The 23,257-nt window shown below is 36.4% G+C and overlaps 1 protein-coding gene across 5 annotated transcripts in view; it reads left to right on the forward strand.

The window, feature by feature from the left end:
• NBEAL1 (neurobeachin like 1) overlaps window positions 1–23,257 on the forward strand; it is an 85,638-nt gene that overhangs the window by 44,507 nt on the left and 17,874 nt on the right. For all 5 annotated transcript variants that reach the window (XM_039387994.1, XM_027731476.2, XM_039387996.1 and 2 more), the window contains 26 exons: window positions 1,494–1,662; window positions 2,623–2,756; window positions 3,125–3,284; window positions 3,381–3,483; window positions 4,209–4,365; window positions 4,853–5,011; window positions 5,360–5,519; window positions 5,780–5,868; window positions 6,804–7,379; window positions 7,949–8,124; window positions 8,470–8,623; window positions 10,060–10,188; window positions 10,502–10,807; window positions 10,918–11,067; window positions 12,040–12,197; window positions 13,761–13,885; window positions 14,720–14,846; window positions 15,929–16,077; window positions 16,999–17,132; window positions 17,866–17,967; window positions 19,110–19,205; window positions 19,315–19,439; window positions 20,555–20,695; window positions 20,792–20,922; window positions 22,124–22,233; window positions 22,800–22,917. In XM_039387994.1, coding sequence (XP_039243928.1) covers window positions 1,494–1,662; window positions 2,623–2,756; window positions 3,125–3,284; window positions 3,381–3,483; window positions 4,209–4,365; window positions 4,853–5,011; window positions 5,360–5,519; window positions 5,780–5,868; window positions 6,804–7,379; window positions 7,949–8,124; window positions 8,470–8,623; window positions 10,060–10,188; window positions 10,502–10,807; window positions 10,918–11,067; window positions 12,040–12,197; window positions 13,761–13,885; window positions 14,720–14,846; window positions 15,929–16,077; window positions 16,999–17,132; window positions 17,866–17,967; window positions 19,110–19,205; window positions 19,315–19,439; window positions 20,555–20,695; window positions 20,792–20,922; window positions 22,124–22,233; window positions 22,800–22,917 — 4,138 coding nt within the window. The remainder of the gene's footprint in view (window positions 1–1,493; window positions 1,663–2,622; window positions 2,757–3,124; window positions 3,285–3,380; window positions 3,484–4,208; window positions 4,366–4,852; window positions 5,012–5,359; window positions 5,520–5,779; window positions 5,869–6,803; window positions 7,380–7,948; window positions 8,125–8,469; window positions 8,624–10,059; window positions 10,189–10,501; window positions 10,808–10,917; window positions 11,068–12,039; window positions 12,198–13,760; window positions 13,886–14,719; window positions 14,847–15,928; window positions 16,078–16,998; window positions 17,133–17,865; window positions 17,968–19,109; window positions 19,206–19,314; window positions 19,440–20,554; window positions 20,696–20,791; window positions 20,923–22,123; window positions 22,234–22,799; window positions 22,918–23,257) is intronic.

Here is a 23,257-nt window from a genome sequence, read left to right on the forward strand (position 1 = left end):
TCAGACACTTGGTAGTTAATTTTGCTATGATATGAGTAGTTTGAAAATACTGCAATTTGTCCTCTTTACCCAGTAGTGGGAGAAAGGAGGGATGAGAAGTGTTTATATCTCCAGCTTTATGGAAAAGCATATTGTGAGAACAAGTCTTAGCGGAATCATTCATTAACAAACATGATGGGGTTTTGCACCATCTTGAGGTGGACTAGAGAGGAAAAACCACAGGAGCTCATGAGGAGATAGGTACAGCCTAGAAGGAGCTACAGCTACCGCTGTCCTGTGGTTCAGGCAGATTTCTGTTTTCCAACTTTGATTTCTTTTTCCAAAATTCGCAGGTCTGTGGTGCCTTTTGTTTTGCACAACAAACACAGAAATCTTCATCCATGAGATAAATTTTGCAGATTTAAAAACATCATCTTAATTTCACTTTTCAATTTGTTTAACCTCACCTTAATAAATATGGACTGGAGAAAGGGCATAATAAAGACACATGGAGTAGAGTTACAACTGAAAAAGCAGACAACAATGAGGAGGAAAGGGGTGATTTTTTCCACTTGTCTCCAACATTTCTGACTGGGAAGGGAGAGTGATATCCCTCCCATGTTACTAAACTGGCATAGAGGATGTTGGGGTTTTTTTGGCTGTTAAATTTTACTCTGCAGTAGTTTTCATAGGACTAAGCTGGGACTAAATGAGTAGGCGTCTCTGACTAGCTTGCTGAGACCTGCATTTTGAATTGATTTGAAGTGGTGGTGAATCACTTCTAGAGATCTTGTGATTTGAATGTGTTACACCTTACCACAAGAAACATTGTTCGAATCACAGAATCAATTAGGTTGGAAAAAAAATCTGAGATCAACTCCAACCTATGACCAAACACCACCACGTCAACTAGATCATGGCACAAAGTGCCACGTCCACTCTTTGCTTAAACACCTCCAGGCACAGTCTTGTGCCATCCCTGCTTGTGAGGAGGAGGGGGAAAAAGGGGTCTTAGGAGACTTGAATTTTAAGGAGAGACTTAGAATTGACATATGTGTAAAGTTATTTTAAAAAAACAAAATTAAATTTTATTATTTTTTAACTGCTTGAAGTTGAAATCTTGCAGGAATATGATTAAAGCAGATGTGTATAATCTTACAGGCTTTTCTTACTGCTTACTGCAAGTAACTTAGAAATCAGAAAATATATTTTTTCTGTTTTTCAAATATATTTAGCAGAAGATTCTTTCTGAGATTTGTATCCTTCAGTTTCCCATGTTTATATGGGGAGAGGAGGAAGGAAATGTAAAAATACACTTTCAAAACAAGAACTGACAGGAAGGCTCATATGTAATTGTGATGGCTAAAACCTGGGCAACTCTGTTGTTAACCTGTGAGACATTCGGATTGATGTGTGATTATGTTAGGCTTCCTGTATTTGGAGTAAATTTTTGCTATGTAGTTTAGGAGATTTCATTTATGGTGATGGGTTTTCTCCCTTTTCTCTTGATTTAGGATATGATCAACTGTATTGGTGGAATAAATGTGCTGTTTCCATTGCTGGAGCAGATCAGCTTTCTGGGTGGACAGATGCCTGAGAAATCTGAGGGGGAAACTTTACCTCCAGAACTAGTAACTCCCGTAGAGGGAGACTGGGTGGTGTTCTCATCCACAAAGGCATCAGGTAGGAAAGTGCAGTTGAACTGAAATAATTTTTAAGCTTGATTTTAGAAGTCTTTTTGTGAATGACGGAAGGCTGTTTATTATGTGCTGGATTTTCCAGATCTATATGAAGCTAAAAAGGCTCTTTCTGTTCCTAGATATCTGACATGGATACTGAGTACCAGGAATTCAGCACTATGTAAAAATAATATAATATATTTCAAGTATAGCTGTATTTAATAGCGTTCTTTTTCTTTTACAGCAATGTAATAGTAAATCATGAAAAGTATGCAGTTTTTTAATTTCTGTTCTGATTATTTTGAGAAGTTATGTGTGATGTAAAACCTACTAATATTGATAGAAGAAGCTTTCCTACAACTTAAGTGCTGGGTCACACAGCAGCATCAGAACAGTACTGTTTAGCCTTTAGCCAATTTTTTTTTCTTAGTAAAATGTTCAGGCTCCTATCTCTTCCATTTGACACAGTGCAATTTTAGTATTAAAATTAAAAGAAATTGAAAGGAAGCCTTAAGAATAGATTTTTTTTAACTTTGCTAATATTGAAACTTAACTTTGACCTTAACAGAAACCAGGGCAATATCAGACCTTGCAAGGGAAAATAGCTTTTTGTTGTTGTTGTTGCTGCTGTTTCAAATATGATATGGTGAAGTAAAAAAAATAGATTTTTTTTTTTTTTGCATACCATGGCTAGAAAGTGTCAGTTTGCAACTACAGAGGGAAAATAACTTCAGCATATGTAGAAGATTGTAACAAAGAAGTTTGTAACCTGCAGCCATGGGTGAAGCCACTGAAATGAGTACTGGGATCAGTTTGTTCTGGAGAGGCATGGAATGAAAGGAGTTGAGAAGTTCAGGAAATAGTGAGGAATACAAACACTTGATTTTACTGTTTCCCCTCTACTTTTATGCGGTGATCCAATGATAAACCATAAGACTTCTGCTACCATTGTTCTGTTTTGCAGAAGCACGTCTGGAGAAGAACATAGTTGCAACTTTCATCTTGATGATAAAACACTTTATTCAGAGACATCATGTTAATCAAGAAAATCTCATTCACTCCCATGGAGTTGCCACCCTAGGTGCCTTGTTACAGAAGGTGAGAACTTGAAACATCCTTTAGTAATGACTGTCATGGATGAAGTCCTGGTTGCTTTGAAACATAGCCAGGATATGAAGGTCTTCAGAGGTTCCTTAGCAAATGCTCTTCTTTCTTGTGTTTCTGAAACAAAAAAGTTGGTCTTGATCTGCAAAGTGAAATCCAGTGTTTTGTCTTTTTAGCATCTTCTGCTTTTTTTGATGTAGGTACTCCATTTTACGGTTATTCAAACTAGACTAATTTTGTTTCTTGTATTGTTTTAATGGAAGCAGATGTTGCTGTAGAAGATAAACTTTATTTTTTTTAAACAAAATCTTATTAGGACATTCAATGTTTTAAGTGCTTAACACCTGTTGTTATTTTGCAAGGTGCCAAGCATCTTAATGGATGTGAATGTACTGATGGCTGTACAGTTGTTGATAGAACAAGTCTCAGTAGAAAAGAACATGCAGCTTTTGCAACAGATGTATCAACACTTACTTTTTGACTTCAGTATATGGAACAGTGGTGACTTCCCCTTCAGAATTGGTGAGCTCTTGGACTTGAGCAACTGTGTGAAGGCACAGTATTCTTCACTTGACACAAATCTTTATCTAGGTTCTAAAAGAAAACTTTATATTGTAGGACATATACAATATCTTTCTACAATCATCAAAGACAGTAGAAGACTCTTCAGAAAGAAGTATGGTGTGCAGTTTCTTCTAGACACACTCAGGATTTATTATGGGTATGTGGTTTACTAGTTCTGACTCCTCCTCATTTATTGTATGTGGCTGTTATTTTTTTCCCCATCATCCTAGTAAGAATTAATAAATAAAACTGAAAGTTGGCTTTTAGTAGTTGATTTAATTTACAAAATTGCATTAAATTTTTTCCCCATTTGATTTCCTACTTTTCCTTGGCTTGAATTTTTGTGTTAAGATTATATAAAATTTATGTCAGTGACACTAAAAGCACTTGTAAGAGTCATTAAAATTACAAAACTGTAGAACTTGTTTTCAACAATGCAAATTAATTCGTAGATTGTTGCCATTATAAAAAGGAAGGGTGTTTCTCATTTTAAGTCCTTTTATATACTTGTAGAATTTGAAGTAGGACTTCTTTAGGAATTTTAAATTTTAGCTTTCAGTATTCATGATATATTTCTGCTTATGAATATAGTTATGTCCTTGAGGAAGATTGACTAGAGACTCTGCTTTTTCCTTTAGAGGGGGAGAAGGGGGGAACCTGAAATCCTGACCTATGTACAAATCAGTACAAGTCTACATTTCAGGGCTTTTATGGGCTTGCTAAGTCTGATCTGCTTATTCAGTTGCTTGACTTCAGTAAAATTTGAAAACTCGTGCATGATGCCGGGGTAGATGAAAAATTACAAAACTAGCTCATTAAAATTGCTATAAATGAGTCATGAAGAACTTCCTGAGATTGCCTTTCTGGTCTGTTGGTGCACAGGAGTGGTTGTAAAGACAGTGATTTGGCTCCCGATGACCTGAGAACAATACGGACATCCCTGTATGGACTGATCAAATATTTCCTGAGCAAAGGTGGAACACATGAAGAAATACAGAGCATTGTAGGATACATAGCTGCCACCAGTGATGAGGAGCAGGTATCCAACATGGCATAAATTAAGAGTTTAAACTGTACATGTTTTGGTTTTACTTCTTGGTATTTAGAAATCTTGTCTTGTGTGTTTAAAAAAACGGGGAACAAAGAAGATAAAGACCACAAGCTAAGTGTTAATTGACGTATGGTTCTGTTTAGATATAGCTGAGGTAGGATATGCCATTAGAAAAATTATCTAGTTTACAAAACCAAATGAATTGAACTTTACCTGATCAGTTGTAATGTAGTTTCTATTTTGTAGACATCAAAAGCTCTTGAACTTGCTTTATAGCTCTACTTACTGTTTGATAAGGTGTTCTATATAGAGATAAAATGTATTAAAAATTGTACAAATGCAGTAATATTGAGCAACAAAATTTCCATTTTATTAACCAGCAAAAGGTTAAACTTAAAAGCCAAGAAAATTTTCCTAAGACAGAGCATGAAGTCTGAATGAACTGTGGATTAATTTAGTTGTCTTCATTTTGTAGCTCTGTGGAATTTTGGATGTTCTCTTCAGCCTACTTCATTCCAGTCCAACTCCAGACCAGCTTTTTTTATTGCTTTTTGAACCAGGGAACGCTGACATTCTTTATGCTCTGTTATTGCATCAAAGATACTCTGACAGGCTTAGAGAGCTTGTGTTCAAGGTAATGAATTGAATGATACGTTCTTAAATTAATCAGTTGAACATAAATTTGTATTTTTCAATGGTCTGACTGCAGAAATGGATATAATTAAAAAGGTACTAATCATCCAAGTTAAGTTTTTTTTCTTATCTCTTATGTTAGCTAGATGGTATTGTCACAAAGGAATTAGCATTCTCTTGAAGTAAAGTACTGAGATCTATTAAAAAAATAAGAGTCCATGTTGTTTGAGTTAGCCTTCAAAATAAAACTTTAAAAGCTGTGGACCAGCATATTGTACCATACACAACTTTAAGAGGTCTGGCTGTTTCTTTGTGTTTATTTTGCATTTGTGTCTATTTTTTCTCGCAGATTGTGGAAGAGATGCTGAAATGTACCAAAGTTTATGAACGTAGTAAGCACCGTATGAGACTCAGAGAAGTGGGATACTCTGGACTGGGGCTTCTTCTGAATGAATCACCAGTTCCTGTTTCCCTTATTAAAAACCTTCTTAACCAAGTTCTTTACGCAGGTAGTTGGCAAGTGTTATGTCTAACATCAGTATGCTCTTGCTGCTTAGAGGCAAACATACCTGTTTTTTGTTCAGGAAAACCAGAGCTGTTCTACTCAAAGTTCCCGTTAGTCCCAGCTAATGTTTTCTTGTTTTCTTGAAGTTTGTTCCTTTTACTGTCCATGGATCTAGACATGACTTGAAAGGCAGTTTTTAATATTTAACTGTTACATTCTCTTGTGTGATATTGCTTATGTTATTTTTTTCTTTCTCTCCTACAGATCCTACTGTGAATTATAAAGATCTTATAGCTGTAGTGCATCTGGCTCATAGATCAGATATAAACGTGAGAGTGGTTATCTGTAGAAAGGTTAGTTGTCTTCTTTAGAACTGGAATATTTTCCTTTAAGCCCATAAACTGCACAGTGTGATAGCTAAATTATTTCTTTAAAACACGGTGGTATTTGTTGCTACTGTTTTCTTTAGCGATGATTCATGTTAAAAACTAAGCCCATCTGTCACTTTCTGTTGAATTTTTTACATTCAAGTCCTTTTAAAGACCAAAACAAAAAACGATGCCTCTATCATGATTTGCAAATAGCTTGTATTTGCTCCAGGTTTGAGGTAGTAGGCTCCTTGAATTACTGAGTTTTCTCAAAGGATGCTTAACACCATGATCAAAGTTTTGTTTATGTTCTTAGTATGTTATTTTGATGGAACATACTACGGATCAAAAAAGTAGTTGTAGATGCAGGGAAGAGAGATGGAGAAGAAGCAGTGACTTTTTCCTAAACTGAGCTCTCTCTGGCTTGTATCACTGGAATTAGTAGTATTGAATGTAGCTGTGAGGCACTGTATTGTCTATTAAGGTTTTGCAAAATGAAAAAAGTGAAACTATAATGTATACTATCAGTAAGATATTAATACTGTGGTTTTCTTAATTGTGTCTATTTAATAATCAAGCATATATACTATTTCAGAGTTTTATCTTTTTGTAGACTAGTGGCTGAATAGGATTATTTATTGTGATAACTGCCTTTTGCAAGAATTGTTGCAGGACAAACATGAGGACTTAGCAATATGCTTTGATAGCTTCTTTTCTCCCTTATTCCTGAGAATTTTTTTTCTTTTTTTTTCCAAAAAATGAGAAAAAAAATATTTTGTGGCTTGTTTGATTATTATTAACCAATTGTTACAAGGTTTTAAAAGAAGTTGTAAGATTATAACATATGTAATTGAAAAGCTAGATGAATGCAGTTACAAGCTAAAATTAATGTGTAGATATGTGATGTCTTCTATCCTTAGATTTTGCACCTTTTGCACACCCAAGTGGATGCAGCACAACAGATTTCTCAGCAGCTGGGCTGGCAGGACACTTTGGTTAGACTATTCCAGAAAGAAAACTCAGAGGTCCGAACTGGCTTTAAAGAGAACAGGACTGATTTCTTCAGGGAAGAGGAAAAAAAGCCTCCTGCTGAAGAGCTTCAGAAACATCCGCCTTATAAGACAGAGGGAGAAAAAGCCAGCAGTTTTGTTAATGGTCTGTTTGATCAGTGGAGTTTAGAAGACAACAAATCCCTGGATGTCCCTGCTCATTTCTCTGTTATGCCACTGGAAGATGCATCCACAGCAGAGATGTCTTTTAGTTCAGAGGACCGAGAAGAATTGTGGCACAGTAATCCTTCACATTTGAGTTTAGATCTCTCCAGTGTTGACTCTTATGAACTGGCTGATGTTGGCAACCAGATGACAGATAGCCAGCCCAGCACACCATCACCTACAGAGAGCACAAAACCGTTCTCTGGGCAGCCTGACAAAGAGTTGGGTGTTATGAATGATGTGGGCTTCACAGCTGATCTTTCTTTATTTGAAAACCAAGGAGTAAGTAATTCCTCCCTATGTGGCTAATTTCTCTAACTGTTGGCAATTTCTCTTTATTCTTTTAATCTCTCTGATGAATAATTATTATCCCTTTTTTTTTTTTTGGACTCTCTCATCTTCCAACAGAAAAGTGAATGATATGGCTCTTTTATAGTGAGTAGGGATACTTCCTTTTGTGATGTGTCTTTTTTGATTGTCTGGTTAGGATAGCTTTGATGTTAAACAAAAAATAAAACCAACACCCTCTGCCCCAAACACAAGAAACTACAAACAAAAAACTGCAAACTGCCTCCCTGCCTTTTATATTTAAACATCCTTTATCTTCCAGAGGAGGCATGGGGCAGACTTGCTGGGAAAAAATCAAGGGTTGCTAAAGGCAGTATGTGTTACAACATACGAGCAAGCCACAGTCTTTTATATTTGTGTTTTCACAAATTTAGCAATTAGACTTTAGACTACAGAGTTTTAAAAAATGTTTAAACGTGCAAACACAGGGACTGTGAGGAGCAAGAAACGTTTTGAAGGTTTTCTACACTACAAGGGCTTTAAATATTTCTCTTCTTTTGTAGGGGAGTGATAATGAACTGATACAGTTACTTACAGACATCTTACTGTGTATAATGTGGAAAGGTGTTGAAAAATCTGATGATGATGCTTGGATCGAGAGAGGACAGGTGTTCTCTGCACTGACCAAACTGGGGATGTCTAATGAGTTGCTGCGACCTTCTGATGAAATAAAACTCAGGTGAGTGTACTGTCCATCCCTTTTAAGGGTAAACAGACGAAGGGACATGAGTGAAGCTGGGAAGGGGTGGGTGTTTCCTAACAAGATGTACTTTTCTTTGCTCTCTCTTCACATACTGTCAGAAGTGTATTCCACTACCTATTTAGTAGTTTCGTGTGGCCATAAGGTTTTAAAACTGTATCGCTGTTTTCATGAGCCTCTCAATCTCTTTTACCTCATTGGCTTATCAAGAAGGTGGCAGTTATGTCACTGCAGACTAAGAGATTCAATTAAATACTTAATTGGATTTTTTAAAAGCCACTTAGAACATGTAATACTTACTTTTGGATTTTGTTTTCTTTGCAGCTTGCTGGAGAAGATGTTAGAATGGTCAGTCACTGATAACAGAGATTCAAAAGCTCTCCCTACACATGCTGAAAATGCCTTCAAGCTCTTGCTAATTGTACAAGATTTCCTGCAGGCAGAAGGACTAATTAATTCAAGTTTATGGACAGAAAAGGTACAGTAACTGAATAATGGGTGTACCATATATAGGCTGAAATAGCAAGGAAAAAGTTACCAGCTTGGATACTGTCATCCCTTCTAGTCATATGTTTTTAAATCATAGATATTACAGAGTAAAGATTTATCATGGAATGGAGGAGAGTACCCCATAATGAGTAAGAGTGTGAATGCTTACCACGGGGAATATGCTTAACTTTTCAAATTAAATAGGCCTGTAAGTGGTACTCTTTACTGAAAATTCAGGTCTCGCAGACTGGAGAAATACTTGGAAAATGTAGAAGCTAATGAAATAACATCAGTTGTAGCCTAAGCACATTTTGCACCATGCTCATCATGTATCCTGAATAAAAGACCAGCCAAAACTCTGCTGTCAGCTACAGGCTGAGAAATGTCAGTTCTAGGGTTTGACCTATATTGAAGTTTCAACACCCATAATTTGTCTCAGCATTTATGTAGTTTCTGGCACTGGTCTTGCTTCCTCTCCAGTCTGAGTTGTCATTGCTTTTCCATTTTTCTATGCAAAAGGGGAGAGATGCTATGTGGAAAGTGTCATTATATCATGATAAATCCTCACAAAAATGCTTTTTAATGCTACTTTTTTGTGGGGGAAAAAAAAGGTATAATGTTAGTCATCAACAGAGTAATTCCTAAACTGTTCACCAAAATGCCTGCTTATGAGTACGCATAGCTTAATCTTAAAGCTTCAAATTGCTCATTTTAAAAAAGTCTCTTCTTGGTAAAAGCTTTGCCTTCTGTTGTGAAACCTCATTAGAAATGAGATCTGAACTTTGGAGTAATGACAGTTGTGCTTCTTGCCAACTCTGAATTGAAAATTACAGTACTTTCATAAATTATTTTCCACTGTCCCTGGAGAGAATTTAAAGCACCTAATATCCTAAGCAGGATAGCTTTCAGTCAGAATGATTTTACATTTGAGTAATTTATTAGAGAATGTATCAGCGTGCATTAGTTTTAAGCAAACATGCCTGGATAGTGAAATCTGCCATTTGTCTTGTGAATAACTTCCTTTCCCAAGGTTTGTATCACTCCTGGTGTCCAAATTCTGACAGAAAGTGTGCCTCCTAGAGTGGAGTCTATAACTTTTCTAAGGGAATGTCATTTACTGGAATTAAATTATAGGAAAAACAGTAAGCATACATACTATATGCTGATTTGGGCTTTATTCAGGGGAGATACTTGAGTTAAGATACTGAGCTAGATGGAATTTTGTAGTCAGCAATTTCTTGAAATTACTGGTTTAACTGCAGTGTTCTATGATCATTTTCTGGGTTTGGTTAAGTTAGAAGTGGGAACACAGGCTTTTCTTCAGGTCTTTGAAATTACTGTGTCTCCAACTGGAGTTATTGTTTATTTTATTACAATTTATTTTATTTATTTTAATTTTATACAAATCTTCTGTTTTTGCAATAGCTCTTGGAAGAACTAGTAACTCTCATGGATAGCCTGTCAGTCTGGTACTCTGCTGGCCTAGAATCGATTAGGCTTTCACAGGTCCAAGTCCAGTTGCTCCTTGGATTCATTGCACAAGATAACTTACAGGTTTGTTCCAAATTCCTGCAAGTAGTACTGAGTTTTAAGGGCATGTTCGATGTAACTGTTGTGGGGAGAGCTGCTCGTACCAGTGGGGAGATTGGCAGCAGTCCTTTATCCTTCTATAGGGAAGATATTTTACTGTTTCTTACCATTTGAAAGTTTACAGTCCTGTCATTGTGCACCTCTGAAGCATGACAAAGAAGTAGAGGGCAAGCTGTTTGAAGTTGGAACTATGTAGGCACTAGTGGCAGTAAAAAGATAGGTATTGAAAATTGCTATTTTGAGGATTGCATTCACTTTTTGCTGTTTGTTTTTGTAGGTCTGTGCTATGGCAGCAGCCAAACTAAACACCCTCCTGCAGACTAAAGTAATTGAGAGCCAGCCTGAAGCATGCTACCTCTTGGGGAAGCTGGAAGGCATTTTGAGTAGATCAATTGAAGAGAAGACAGAAACTTACTCATTTTTGATTCCCCTTGTTCGGACATTGGTATCCAAGATTTATGAACTTCTTTTCATGAACCTGCATCTTCCTTCATTGCCTCCTACCAATGGCAGCCCTTCTTTCTTTGAAGACTTTCAAGAATACTGCAGCTCTGATGAGTGGCAAGTTTATATTGACAAATATGTAAGTAGCAGATTCTTTTTTTATCATTTTCCCCCTCTTTTTAGCCACGAAAGCAGAGGAACCAATTCAGAAATCGTGGTGTGCTTTTTGTTTTGCTTTGGTGGAACCAGATTATTCCAAATATGAAGCAGTATGAAGAGAACTCATTCAGACATGATAATGAACAGATGGCACTTTATTGGAAAGTTTGTTATGAAGCATTTATGGTGAACATGCACAAGCGAGACCGGGAAAGAGGAGAAAGTAAGCTTAAATTTCAGGTAAGGTTTTGAGTTAGTGCAAGGTTCTCTTAGAAGTTAGTTCTCTTAGAACTGTCTCAAGAGTTGACTTCTAAAAGATGGATAAAATGAATTCCAGGATGATCCAATTCAAGTGACAGTGAACAGGTTAATTGTTTTAAGATATTGTGGGAAGTGTGACTATATACACTTCTAGGATATGCTTTTTAATTCTGCTCTCTATTTAAGAGTCTTATCTGTTAAGCAAGGTTATTTCAGTGCAGTAGCCCTTTCTCATAGTACAGCAACCTAGAATTATGCTCTGCTATACAGTGCATCTTCTTTTACTTTGATTTGTGTTTTGAATTTCTAAAACCTGTTCTCCATTATGAGCTGTCAGTTTTTTGATTTTTTTTTTTTCCCCCCTAAGCCCTATTTCAATGCAATTAAAACATTTAAAACAGTGAACAGTTCCTATTTAATGTGTGGAAAAATTGCTTCTAATCTGACCTTTTCATATAAGGTCCAGACTCAGTTTCAGCATTAGAATTAACTGGTAATTACAGGAAATATTATAGTAAAGTTAGATTTCTCTTGTTTTCCCTTTTTTTTTCTTAATAAAGGAGCTTGTAATAAGTCTATTTTATTCAACTAGATAAAGGAAAAATACAATGTGAGTCACATCCTAGAATATTAGAATTTAAAGAAAAATCCTATCTATTATAGTAGGATTTCCGGTACTGACCACTTTTCTGACAATGAAAATTACTTTCATATGGATTCAGCATTGATAATGCTTTCTTCACATCTTTAAATCAAAGTCTAGCACTATTTCTTCTAGTACTAAGCTTTTTAAAATTTCTCTCCTAAGCATTAATTTAAAATTTCAGAATTTTTTACTGCTAAACTTCTTTTGTTTCTTCTTATTTTATGAGATTTCTTTGAAATCACGAACCTGTGTTTTCAAAGGTCAGAGTTACTTCAGTGCTAGATTTATTTTTAATGGTCTTTCAGGAGCACTTTGTGGAACCATTCAGCAGAAAGGCTCGACAGGAAAATCTGCGGTACAACAGTATGCTAAAGCAACTTAGTAGTCACCACACAGCTACTCTGAGGCAGTGGAGAGCAGCCCAGCTTTACTTGTTCTCTGAACGTGGTCCTTGGTCTGAAAGGTAAGAGTGAAGTTCTTAAACTGTATGTGATGCTTACAAGGAATTTACTCACATGACTGTTTCACATAGTTAGAACCAGGTCAAATTGAGTGTGATAACCCCTCTTGAGATGTGAATACTGAATGGATCTTTTATAATGTTTTCTGCATTTAATTATCAAAATGCAAAGTCTGAAGTGTTATGCTGACCTGGTTACCTGGATACTAGATTTTCTTGCCAAGTGGCAAATGAAAACTTTTGAGTTTTTTATGCATGAAAGTAATTTCAATTTAAGAGTACATTTTGCATGTCTTAGATTTTGGGCAAGTTCTGGATAAAGATGTTTTGGGTTTTTTTTGTCATTAGCTGAAAGTGTAAGCAATTTGGTGTATTTCAGTAGAAAATACTGTTAAACGGGGCTGGTCCTGTTTAACATCTTTATCAATGATTTGGACAAAGGGATTGACTGCTCCCTCGGTGAGGTCGCAGATGACACCAAGTTAAGTGGGAATGTCGATCTGCTGGAGGACAGGAAGTCTCTGCGAAGAGCTCTGGGTAGGCTGGATCAATGAGCTGAGGACAACTGCATGAGGTTCAACAGGGCGAGGTGCCAGGTCCTGCCCTTGGGTCACAACAACCCCAGGCAGCACCACAGGCCTGGGGCAAGAGTGGCTTGAGAGCTGCTCAGCAAAAAGGGACTTGGAGATGCTGGTCGACAGTTGACTGAACATGAGCCAGCAGTGTGCCCAGGTGGCCAAGGTCAGCGGCATCCTGGCCTGTATCAGCAATAGAGTGGCCAGCAGGACTAGGGAAATGATTGTCCCCCTGTACTCGGCACTGGTGAGGTGACACCTTCGGTGCTGTGTCCAGTTCTGGGCCCCTTACTTCAAAAAGGACATTGAGATGCTGCAATGTGGTCCAAAGAAAAGCAATGATGTTGATGAATGGTCTAGAAAACATGTCTTATGAGGAGCAGCTGAGTGAGCTGAGCGTGTTTAGCCTGGAGAAGAGGAGGCTCAGGGGGGACCTCAATGCTCTCTAGAACTCCCTGAAAGGAGGTTGTAGTTGAGGTGTGGATCGACCTCTTCTACTGTGTCTCAAGTGCCAGGACAAGAGAAAATGGCTGCAAGTTGTGTCAGGGAAGGGTCAGATTAGATATTAGAAAAAGATTTTTCACTGAAAGAGTGGTTAGACATTGCCCAGGGAAGTGGTGAAGTCACCATGATGACTCACCAATGTCACACTTTACTCTGAAAGTGTTGAAGAGGCATCTGGATGTGGCAGTTGGGGATATAGTTTAGGGGTGATTATGGTGGTGACAGGTTGATGGTTGGACTAGATGATCTTGAACACCTCTTCAAACTTTGTTGAATCTGTGAAAATAAATGCTGTTTGCAAAGTAAAGATTGATGATTGGAGCTGCAATACAAAATAAAAGCAATAAACTGCATTTTAATTTTATATGTTTTACAGTGTTGAAGTGGATGACCAGTATTCTTCTAAATATGTTCTTTTGTAATCAGTTCATTCATTTAAGTCTTTGCTTTCTTTAAACTGTTTTTATGAATATTCTTGTTTTCCTAGGAAACAGCGTCCTATTCACTGGAAACTTTCAAACGTGGAAAACTTTTCACGTATGAGACTAAAACTAGTGCAGAATTACAACTTCAACTCTCATCAGGATGCTAGTGACCTGAGAGATAATTTAGGTAAAGTTGTATTTGCTATTTCCTTTGTCTTTACCAAAGAAAGATACACACTTTCCTCTTCATATTTAACAAGAAGTTTATGCTAGATACTTAAGTCTTGATTTTTCTATATTTCATCTTTAGTAATACCTATAATATAATAGTGCTGTTTTGACCTGAAACAGCATGTTCCTACTGATTAGAATTAGTTTCTCCTTTTTCATTGAAGTATGTTTTTATTATGCAATAACAAAAGAAAATAACTCCTTTGTTTTAAAATAAGCAGTCACAAAGCTTTCTTGCATAAGATTATTTTTTTTAGAAAAAGAAGCAATCAGACCAGAGTAAGCAGGCAGCATTTGTTCAAAACCTTTCAGTGTTTATGATTAAAATGTGTGGATTTGAAGCTGTTTCAGAAATATGCCAAAGTGGTGTAACTCTGAAGTTGGGTGCATTGGATATCAAGGCTCAAACAAAACAAAAAAAACCAACGCTCTTGTAAGCCCATATAAGCAAAAAATAAATGCAGTGTTATTTCCATTAAATCTGCATGCTTTAGCAGTGTCTGAAAGAACATTCTAATATATTTTCTTGGAAATGTCCCCATCAGAATTCATATTAAATTTTTCTTAGGTGTTTGTCTTCCCTTTCTACTGTTACAGGTCAATATGTATTTCAGTGTAGTTCAAGGACTATTTTTAGTGTTCTGCATAACCCCAAAAATATTTAAGAAGTCTAGTTGCTTCTTACTTGGTTAAAACCAGCATTCAACCATAGAAGACACACTTAGTAGTTTAAATTTCCAAAAGTATTGTAGCAAAAAATGTTCTGAGCTGTAATGTCTATTTATGATAGGTGTGCACCAGACACAGCCCTCTAGTGAGTCTCTGCTTCTGGAGGTGGTGAAGCAGGTCAAAGTGAGTGACTTGGAAGATGATGTTCTTGAACTACCAGATGAAGACACAGCAGCCAGTTCCAATTTGTAAGTAGAGCAGAATAGAATGGTTGAAATTTGTTTCTGTGGTAGGGATAAGTATCAAGAAAGAAGTTTGGGAATTGATTAGTATACAGAGCTTCCCTCTTTCTTTGTCTGGCCTTAACAATCCAATCCAGGGCAGTTTTGATCAGCAGAAAAGTTTCTGTTGGATTTATCATTGTCAACAATAGGACATGAAAAGCCTCAGGGAAAAGAAGGCAGAGCATAGGTTTGTGAGGATCCATCGCTGATTTACTGCTCACGGTTGGTCTGAGGCTGAAGCTCCAGAATTGCTGAGGCTTTTCTGTGTAGATTGGCTGTAATTCTCAAGAGGCAATCTGCCCTATAAGGACATGGACCAGACTTGAACTGACTCTTGTCCATAGTTGCTGTGGCCATTCACTGTATCATCAGTTGCATAGTGTGAAAGTTTGCTCGGTTGGCAGTAATCTGCTAGAGAGTACCTTGAATTTGAGTACTCCAGGGAGAAGGCCTGCTGTGCCTCCTTCATGTCACTTGTGTAACTGTAAGAAAAAAGGAGTAGGGAGGAAAGGGGGGCTGGAGGGAGGATAGCAAATACTTTTTTTCGGTATCTGGACATGTGATGTTGTGCATGCATCTCTGTGTGTCTGTGCTGTTGAAGTCCAGTAGAGATGTGGCTCTTTCAGTGATACTGATGCATCTTCTTGTACTTTAAAGTTTATAAAATGCTTGCTATAGACTGTAGCAAAATAACTCGGGAAATAGCTTTAGACACATGAACTAGAACTCAGCTGTGCTCTGGGCCAGAGAATTTAAGCACCTAGCAACTAAAAAGGGAAATGCAGCCTGACATTTTCATACTTCAAAGACATTTAAGTCCATTGTACCTGAGGCTGAAATATTAAACCTGAAGAGTAATGCCATGAAATGTTTGTGGTCTGGTCTGAAGCACCCAAGACTGCTGATGAAAGTAGCTTTATCTAATCATTTATGTTGTACTTTTAATGCCATTCAAGTTTGCTTCTTTTCTGAACTGTACTCTTACCAAATACCTAAACAACTGTATACTCCGTACAACCCTGTAATACTTCCTGGTATTTTTGCAGGGATGACAAGGACGAGGAAAGTCAGAAAGAAAAGCTAATATTGTCTGAAGACTGTGAACTCATTACAGTAATTGATGTGATACCTGGCAGGCTGGAGATCACTACACAGCATATCTATTTCTTTGATGGTAGCATTGAAAAAGAGGAAGGTGAGCATGATCAATATCTCCTTTTCAGTGCAGTTCAGCATTCTGCTTTTAGTAGGCTGAGTCTGATCTTTTTAGAGAATGAGTGTCGAACTAATTGTAGAGACAAGATTTTCTGTACTTTAATATTACACTTGATGGTCAGGAGCTGGCTAATCCCTTCAGAATCAAGAATCTGGAACAGTACTTGCTGAACTCTTAAAGTGATTCACTATTCCTAGTATTTCTTTAAAAAAATTTGCTTCTGTAAATTTTTTAATTTATTTTTAATTTTATTTTAAAAAATTACTCAATAAGAAATAGTCATTACCTCTCATTTTCTCCATAAAGGACACCTCTCTGTTCTCCTTGACAAATAATGTTTCACTCATGCATTGATTAAAAAGTAGCAGTACATAAGCATTAATCATCTGTATTAATCTAGTGAAATTTAATAGAATATACACATAGAATATAGAACATAATATATATGTATATATATTAGACACAGTTGAGTGTGAAAACAGTGAAGTGAAATGTTTGACCAATAATAGTAAAATTTTCCTAAACAGTATATCAAAATGTCAGCCTTTGGGGAAATTTGAATGTAAAAGCTTCTATTTGAGCCTGTTTAAGAAAGCAAAGGTGTTTGGTTCATACCTTTTGTCAACAAAATGTATTTGTCAACAGAACACATTTATAACATGTTTTTAATCAGAAAGCAGAAACAAATTCTACACTCCATCAGATATTTCTTGCTTCCTTTCTTTCAGCACAACAACAGCTGAAGTTAGTCTTTTCCTAGAAAAATAGTTAATCAAGCCAGATATAAAATTTGCCTTTTCTAGGAATAACTCTGGGATGATTGGAAGTGGTACTGCCCTATGTCTATATGAAAAGGTTTTTATATATATTCCAAGTCAATAATAGAAGTGTTCTTCCTAGGGGTAGGTTTTGATTTCAAATGGCACCTTTCTCAAATTCGAGAGATACATTTGCGTCGGTACAACCTGAGGAGGTCGGCTTTGGAGATCTTCCTTACAGATCAAACCAACTACTTCCTCAACTTCAATAAGGAGGTATGGGTTTCCTGAATGTCCTGGATTTATGTAATTAACACAAGGATCAAGTTTAAGTTCACTGATTTTATTTAATTTGAGTCTGGTGTCTTTCATAATACTGTAAGACTAGTAGCAAAAGGTTTGCTGGATATAGCCATTATGAAAAACCAGACTGCAGTCTGTGAAAACCTCAGTCTGGCATCTAGAAACTGGATTAGTTGTGAAAAGATGGATGAAACAAGATTGTTCTTTTTCCTTTCTCTCTTGTTATCATACAGAACAATTATTGAACTAAAATTACATCAGTGGTAATCTAAATGTCTTGAAGCCCACCTTTTATTAATATTGAGCAAACTAATTACAAAACAAAGGAGACCTTCTGTTTTAGCACAATATTTTAAATTCTTGCTGTTTCTATATTCCATGGTTTAGGATTAGTGAAGGATTTTTTTCCTCTTTAGGCAATGTCAGTGATCCTTTGCGTGGGGGACTAAGACAAATATCAGAACTTAGGGTCAGTTATATACTAGTAGGTCAATTTGAGTAGCTCTTATAAAATGTTGTGTGGTTTGGTTTTGGTGTGAAGCATGTCACATCCATGCATGTCCAAACATTGTAGGTAGCAAGAGGTCAAAGTGTTTGAAAGTGTAGCTGTGTCCTGATTATTTCACATTTTAATTAGCAGATAAGTTACTCAATTGTTAGCTTCAATCTCTAGAATATTCTTTTTATTAATGCTGTTTTCTAACAGGTACGAAATAAAGTATACAGTCGAATATTGTCACTGCGTTCTCCAAATATTTCTGGGACCAGATCTCCACAGGAACTTTTTAAAGCTTCGGGATTGATGCAGGTGCGAGACTTCAGCATAAATTGTCTACGGCATTCCTCTGCTTTTTGGAGTCCCTCAGTGTTTAGATGTCAACTGCCAACTTTTGTACCCTCTATCTGGCCCCTGAACTTCCACATGCATCTTTTTAGAATTGTTGTGTTGTGTGTTTAGTCAGGTAAATCCACAGAGTCAGGCTCTGTTGGTGTGATTGATGGGCATTCCAACATGAATGGAAAACGTAGCAGACTTGCTTCTGTTTTTAGTCTATGATCTTGAGTGCACATTTTGGAACTTCTTTCACCAGATGTGCAAATAGTTTTCCCTGCTACCTTTTCACGATGGAGCTTTCAACAAAACCCACATGAAGATTAAGTGAGAATTGATAAAAAAGGAAAATGTCAAAATGCCTGTATTACCATAAACATGGATAAATTTTTTGATGTGGTAAATGTATTTTTATCTTCCATCTCTTTATGCCACAATTATTGCATTCTCTGAGGGAGGAAGCTTTACAAATAACATTAAAGTATTGGAAATACTTTGGGTTTTATTTGTTTTCCTAATGATAAAAGCTATCATGTTATATATTTAAGTAGAAAAAATATCGTGTCTAATGAAATGTCTCCATCTCCACTACAGACAAATATTGAGCCCTTCTGAACGCAGCTATGTGTGTTCCTTGGTTTAAAATATAATAATGGAGCAAGGGTGCAAGGACCTTTGCTTAGATTGCAAATTCCTGTACCATTAACCAATGGGAGAACAATTTATAAATAAATTTTGACCTTAGAATTCTAATGGATTTCACAGTTCTATTCCCCTTTTTCTCAGTACTTGTTCACCTGCCTTCTTTTTGTTTCTTTCATTTCTGGTTTTCATTTCCTTTTTTATTCTGAGACTCCTAGTTGTCTGCTGCCCTTCATTGAAAACAGTATTGTCATCAATCAGAGACCTGCTTTCAATGAAATATAGGTAGCACAATCACTGAATCACAGGGAAAATAAACTTTATTATGAGAAATTGAATCTGGACTTCCATACCATTTTTGTGATCTTGTGCCTTTCACTTGCCAGTATTATCCTCTTGCAGATAGATACTGACAGGGCATGTAATTGGCATTAGTGGTATCTTTGATATAATGAATTCCATTTTGTCTTTTTCAGAAATGGGTGAATAGAGAAATATCCAACTTTGACTACCTTATTCAGCTGAACACGATGGCAGGACGAACTTACAATGACCTTGCTCAATATCCTGTGGTAATTTAAAAAGTTAATTTTTAAATTTTTGCCAAAACTATGTATTTTTTTTTCTGATTTGAAACTTGTAGTTTTAATCTGAATTTGATCTTGATTTTTTTTTTGGTAGTTTCCCTGGATTTTACGAGATTACACTTCAGAAGAACTGGACCTGAATAATCCTGCAGTCTTTAGAGATCTGTCCAAACCCATAGGTGTGGTAAATGAAAAGAATGCTAAGACTGTGAAAGACAAGTACGTATTTGAAGACTCAGTTATATTTCTCTGTCTTTTCTGAGCCTGCAGGCTAATTAACACATTCACTGTTACTGCAGTAAAATTTTTAAAGCTGGTTTTATAGCATCACGGATGCATTTGCAAAGGTGGTTGATTTGTTGTTCCTGCTGCATTCAGATTATCTTATATGGCACTGAGTTATGTGGCAGTGAAAGGACAAAACTTACTGTTATAAATTTTCAATTGTTTCTCAGATGTGGAGATGAAAAACTGAAAGGCTGTAGAAAAAATTTAATGGCCCAGCAAGTTGAAAACTACTCTTTTTTTCAAGCATACATTATTGTCTTTAAAATAAAATGTGTCTTGATGACTTTTGGTAAGTCCTGTGTGGGTAGGAATAACAGGTACTTACACCAGTGTAGTGTAGTGATCTTTCCTTTTTTGCTAGGGTGGGTTCTGAGTGTGGTATCATACCAGATTGCAGTCAGGTATCTTCCAAAATCTTCTGAAAACTTGGAACATGGAGAATTTTCTTTGAATTATTAGGCTCTATCCTGACTGTAATGATAATTGATTCTTTAGCAGTATGATTAACTATAATTTCTCTTACTAGCCTTGTGATGCTGAGGAATATATCAGCCAGATGGTGGCATGGTAGAGTGAGTTTGTGAGTGGAAAAGGAAATGGGCATGAGTGTTAAATAAATCTCTCTTCTGCGTCCTGACACATTGACACACACATTTCTAAAATCTTTCAGGAAATTGTCACAAGTACCTTCAATAGTAAATGTTCAGCTTAGTGATGTGAGGTTTTGTGGTCTGTTGTATAAAGTCATGCTGAATCAGTCCTGTTTGCCCTTTTTCTAGTTTCTGACAGCTGATAGCAAATGCCTAGGGAAGAATATAACAGGTATGCAAAGGCTTCTTCCGGTGAACATTTTTATAATTTAGCAACCTTTTGCTTAGGGACTTTCTAAGTAAGATTCAGGATTGTCATGTTTCACAGAATCCAATGTATTTTTCTGTTACAGATTGCTGCGATTGTTTCTTTTGAATCTTTGCCTGTAATAAGTATAACCCATATGTAAATCAGCTGAAGTGCTCAGTTGTATTTATAAAGATTTCTTTTGTTAGATATGAGAATTTTGAGGATCCTCTTGGGATGATCGACAAATTTCACTATGGGACACATTACTCAAATGCTGCTGGTGTCATGCATTACCTCATTCGGGTAGAACCTTTCACAACACTTCATATCCAACTTCAAAGTGGCAGGTATGCTGTGGGCAAATGAGCAGCACCTTTCTATTTCTTCCTTGTCATTTTACAGAGGGAATGACCTAAGTCTAACCTGAGTTTTCTTATCCACAGATTTGACTGTGCTGACAGGCAGTTTCACTCTATTCCTGCTACCTGGCAGGCACTCATGGACAACCCCAATGATGTCAAGGAACTTATTCCAGAGTTCTTCTACTTTCCAGAGTTCTTGGAGAATCAAAATGGTAAACTGACTGCTCAGAATATTCTCACAGAAACCTATTATTGGATTCTTCAGAAAAGAATTGTTACAACCATTTGTGAATGCTATGGAACACTTCTTATTTAGACTTTATTGTGTGATTGTAGATAGTAATCATCATTCTGGGTTCAAACTGTTTAGTGAAGACACCAGTTGTGTTAAGCAGTAGCCTAAATGTTTAAAATTCAGAACATGGGCTTAAGGATGGTTAAGAATAGTGTTGTTTACCTGATGTAAAGTATCAGGGATTCTTATTTGGATGTTTGAAAAATTTAGTAATAGTTAATATTGATTAAGTAGTCAGCAAAAGTTAATAGAGATTAATTAGTATTCTTTTTACTGGGTTCATTGGGTGATAGAGTATGGACATCTTCAAACATTTGAGGTCTTTTATTTGTTCTAGGCAACCAGCATATTTTCTGCTTGTTACTTTTATATTCCAGTGCAATATTATGTCAGCCGATTCCAGAGCCATCAGAAGAAGAGGCAGGGGGAAAAAAAAAAAGGCTGTTTCACTCATACAGAATGCTAATTGAAAAGACAACATCCTGCATTCTGACATGAGACTCCTAGCCATTTTTAATTCACACTTACTGTATAGAGAATTGTTTCTCTACTTATGTTTAAAAATGGATTTGTCTCTTTGTGCTGCTGCTACTTTAGTCTGCTAGGTACAATCTACTAGAGTTCTAAATTAGAAAAATTGGAAACACCCAAGTCCCACTTTCAAGTAATTTGAGTATTTAGAGTTATTTCAATGGTAGCTGGTGGGATTTAAGACTTCCTGAAAACCTTGATTTTACAATCATATAAACCTATAAGTAACTTTCTTCTTATGAATAACCTCATTGAAATATTTTGGGCTCTTAATCCTAGTAAAGCAAAAGCAAATGTTTACAGATGAGTGTGTAAAAGATTAGTGCTACTTTTATGGGTGGGACTTCAGTTTCAGAATCGTTTAGATGCTTTGGATTGTTGTTATCCTATATCATTTGAAATTTTAAACATTCAGAGCAGAACTTAACCTCTTGTGTCAGTGGTAGGGTTATTGGAGATTTACATTAAGAATTTTTCAATGTTCTTCCCTTACATTGAGAAAAGAACGAGTTTTAATCTGTATTGAGAAATCAAGATATTTGAAGTATTTTGTAGTAACTCTTAAAATTCTCTGAATTACTCACTAGGTTTTAACTTAGGCCAGCTTCAAATATCAAAAGAGATGGTAAATGATGTTGTTCTGCCCAAATGGGCCCACTCTCCAGAAGACTTCATTTATAAACACCGGAAGGCTTTGGTAAGATGATGTTTCGTGTGCCATAATTGTAAAGAAAGTACATTTGCACATTGTTACTGTGGCTTAAATGTAAAATTACTAGCATGACATTCCAACTAATCTTGTGGTCTCATTCGACATTAAAAGTATCATTATAACATCCCATTAAAAGCATTGTGTATGTTGATAAAATCCTCAAAAGAGCATTTAGTCTTTTGGGCATTTTAGACACTAATCATTTGGGCATTTGCTGCCCTAGGAGATAAAATGCAGAAAGAGGTGATTTTAGGTGATTAGACTTCCCTTGCTATTTAAAGATTATTGAGTATGGTATTGGGAAGCTAACAGGTTGCCTTCCCTTGCATAGCTGCATCTCAATATTCCAGATCTGCTGCATGACTGTATTAATTTTCCCTCTTACCTGGCACTTACTGCCCATAACACATGAATGTTTCTGCCCTATACTGAGTACCTAATGTGTGAATACTCTTAGTTTAGTAGTTAAATCTCCTCCACAGAAAACAGTAAATACTTCAAGATGGGAGCAGTACTTCTCTTATTCTTACAAGAGCATCTTTTCCTTCTAGGAATCTGAGTATGTTTCTGCTCATCTTCATGAATGGATAGATTTGATTTTTGGCTACAAGCAGAGGGGCCCAGCTGCAGTGGAGGCACTTAATGTGTTCTATTATTGTACTTATGAAGGTACAAAGCAGTATGCTCTCTTGTCATTGTCATCAGACCTGTGAGTTTTCAGTATTAGACAGAAAACACTTGATTTGTGAACCTACCATGCAGTAGCATATGGTAAGGCAACAGATTTATAGATGAAATATGGCAGCATAACTTGTAATTTACCATCAAATAACCGGTACAGTTTTTTTTAAAGGAGGGCTGTTACAGTTGCTTGTCTTTTCTTTCTGAAACTTATTGGGGTTTTTTGTTAGTTTCTTATTTGCTTGCTTAAAAGCATTGACGGGAAGAGGTTTCTTGTGGTTTAGGAGTTAAGGCAAGTTCCTTATAAAGAACTAATATTGAAGACAAA

The sequence above is a fragment of the Pipra filicauda genome, unplaced genomic scaffold (genome assembly GCF_003945595.2).
Source record: "Pipra filicauda isolate LSUMZ 115617 unplaced genomic scaffold, ASM394559v2 scaffold5_size6683894_pilon, whole genome shotgun sequence".
NCBI lineage: Eukaryota > Metazoa > Chordata > Aves > Passeriformes > Pipridae > Pipra > Pipra filicauda.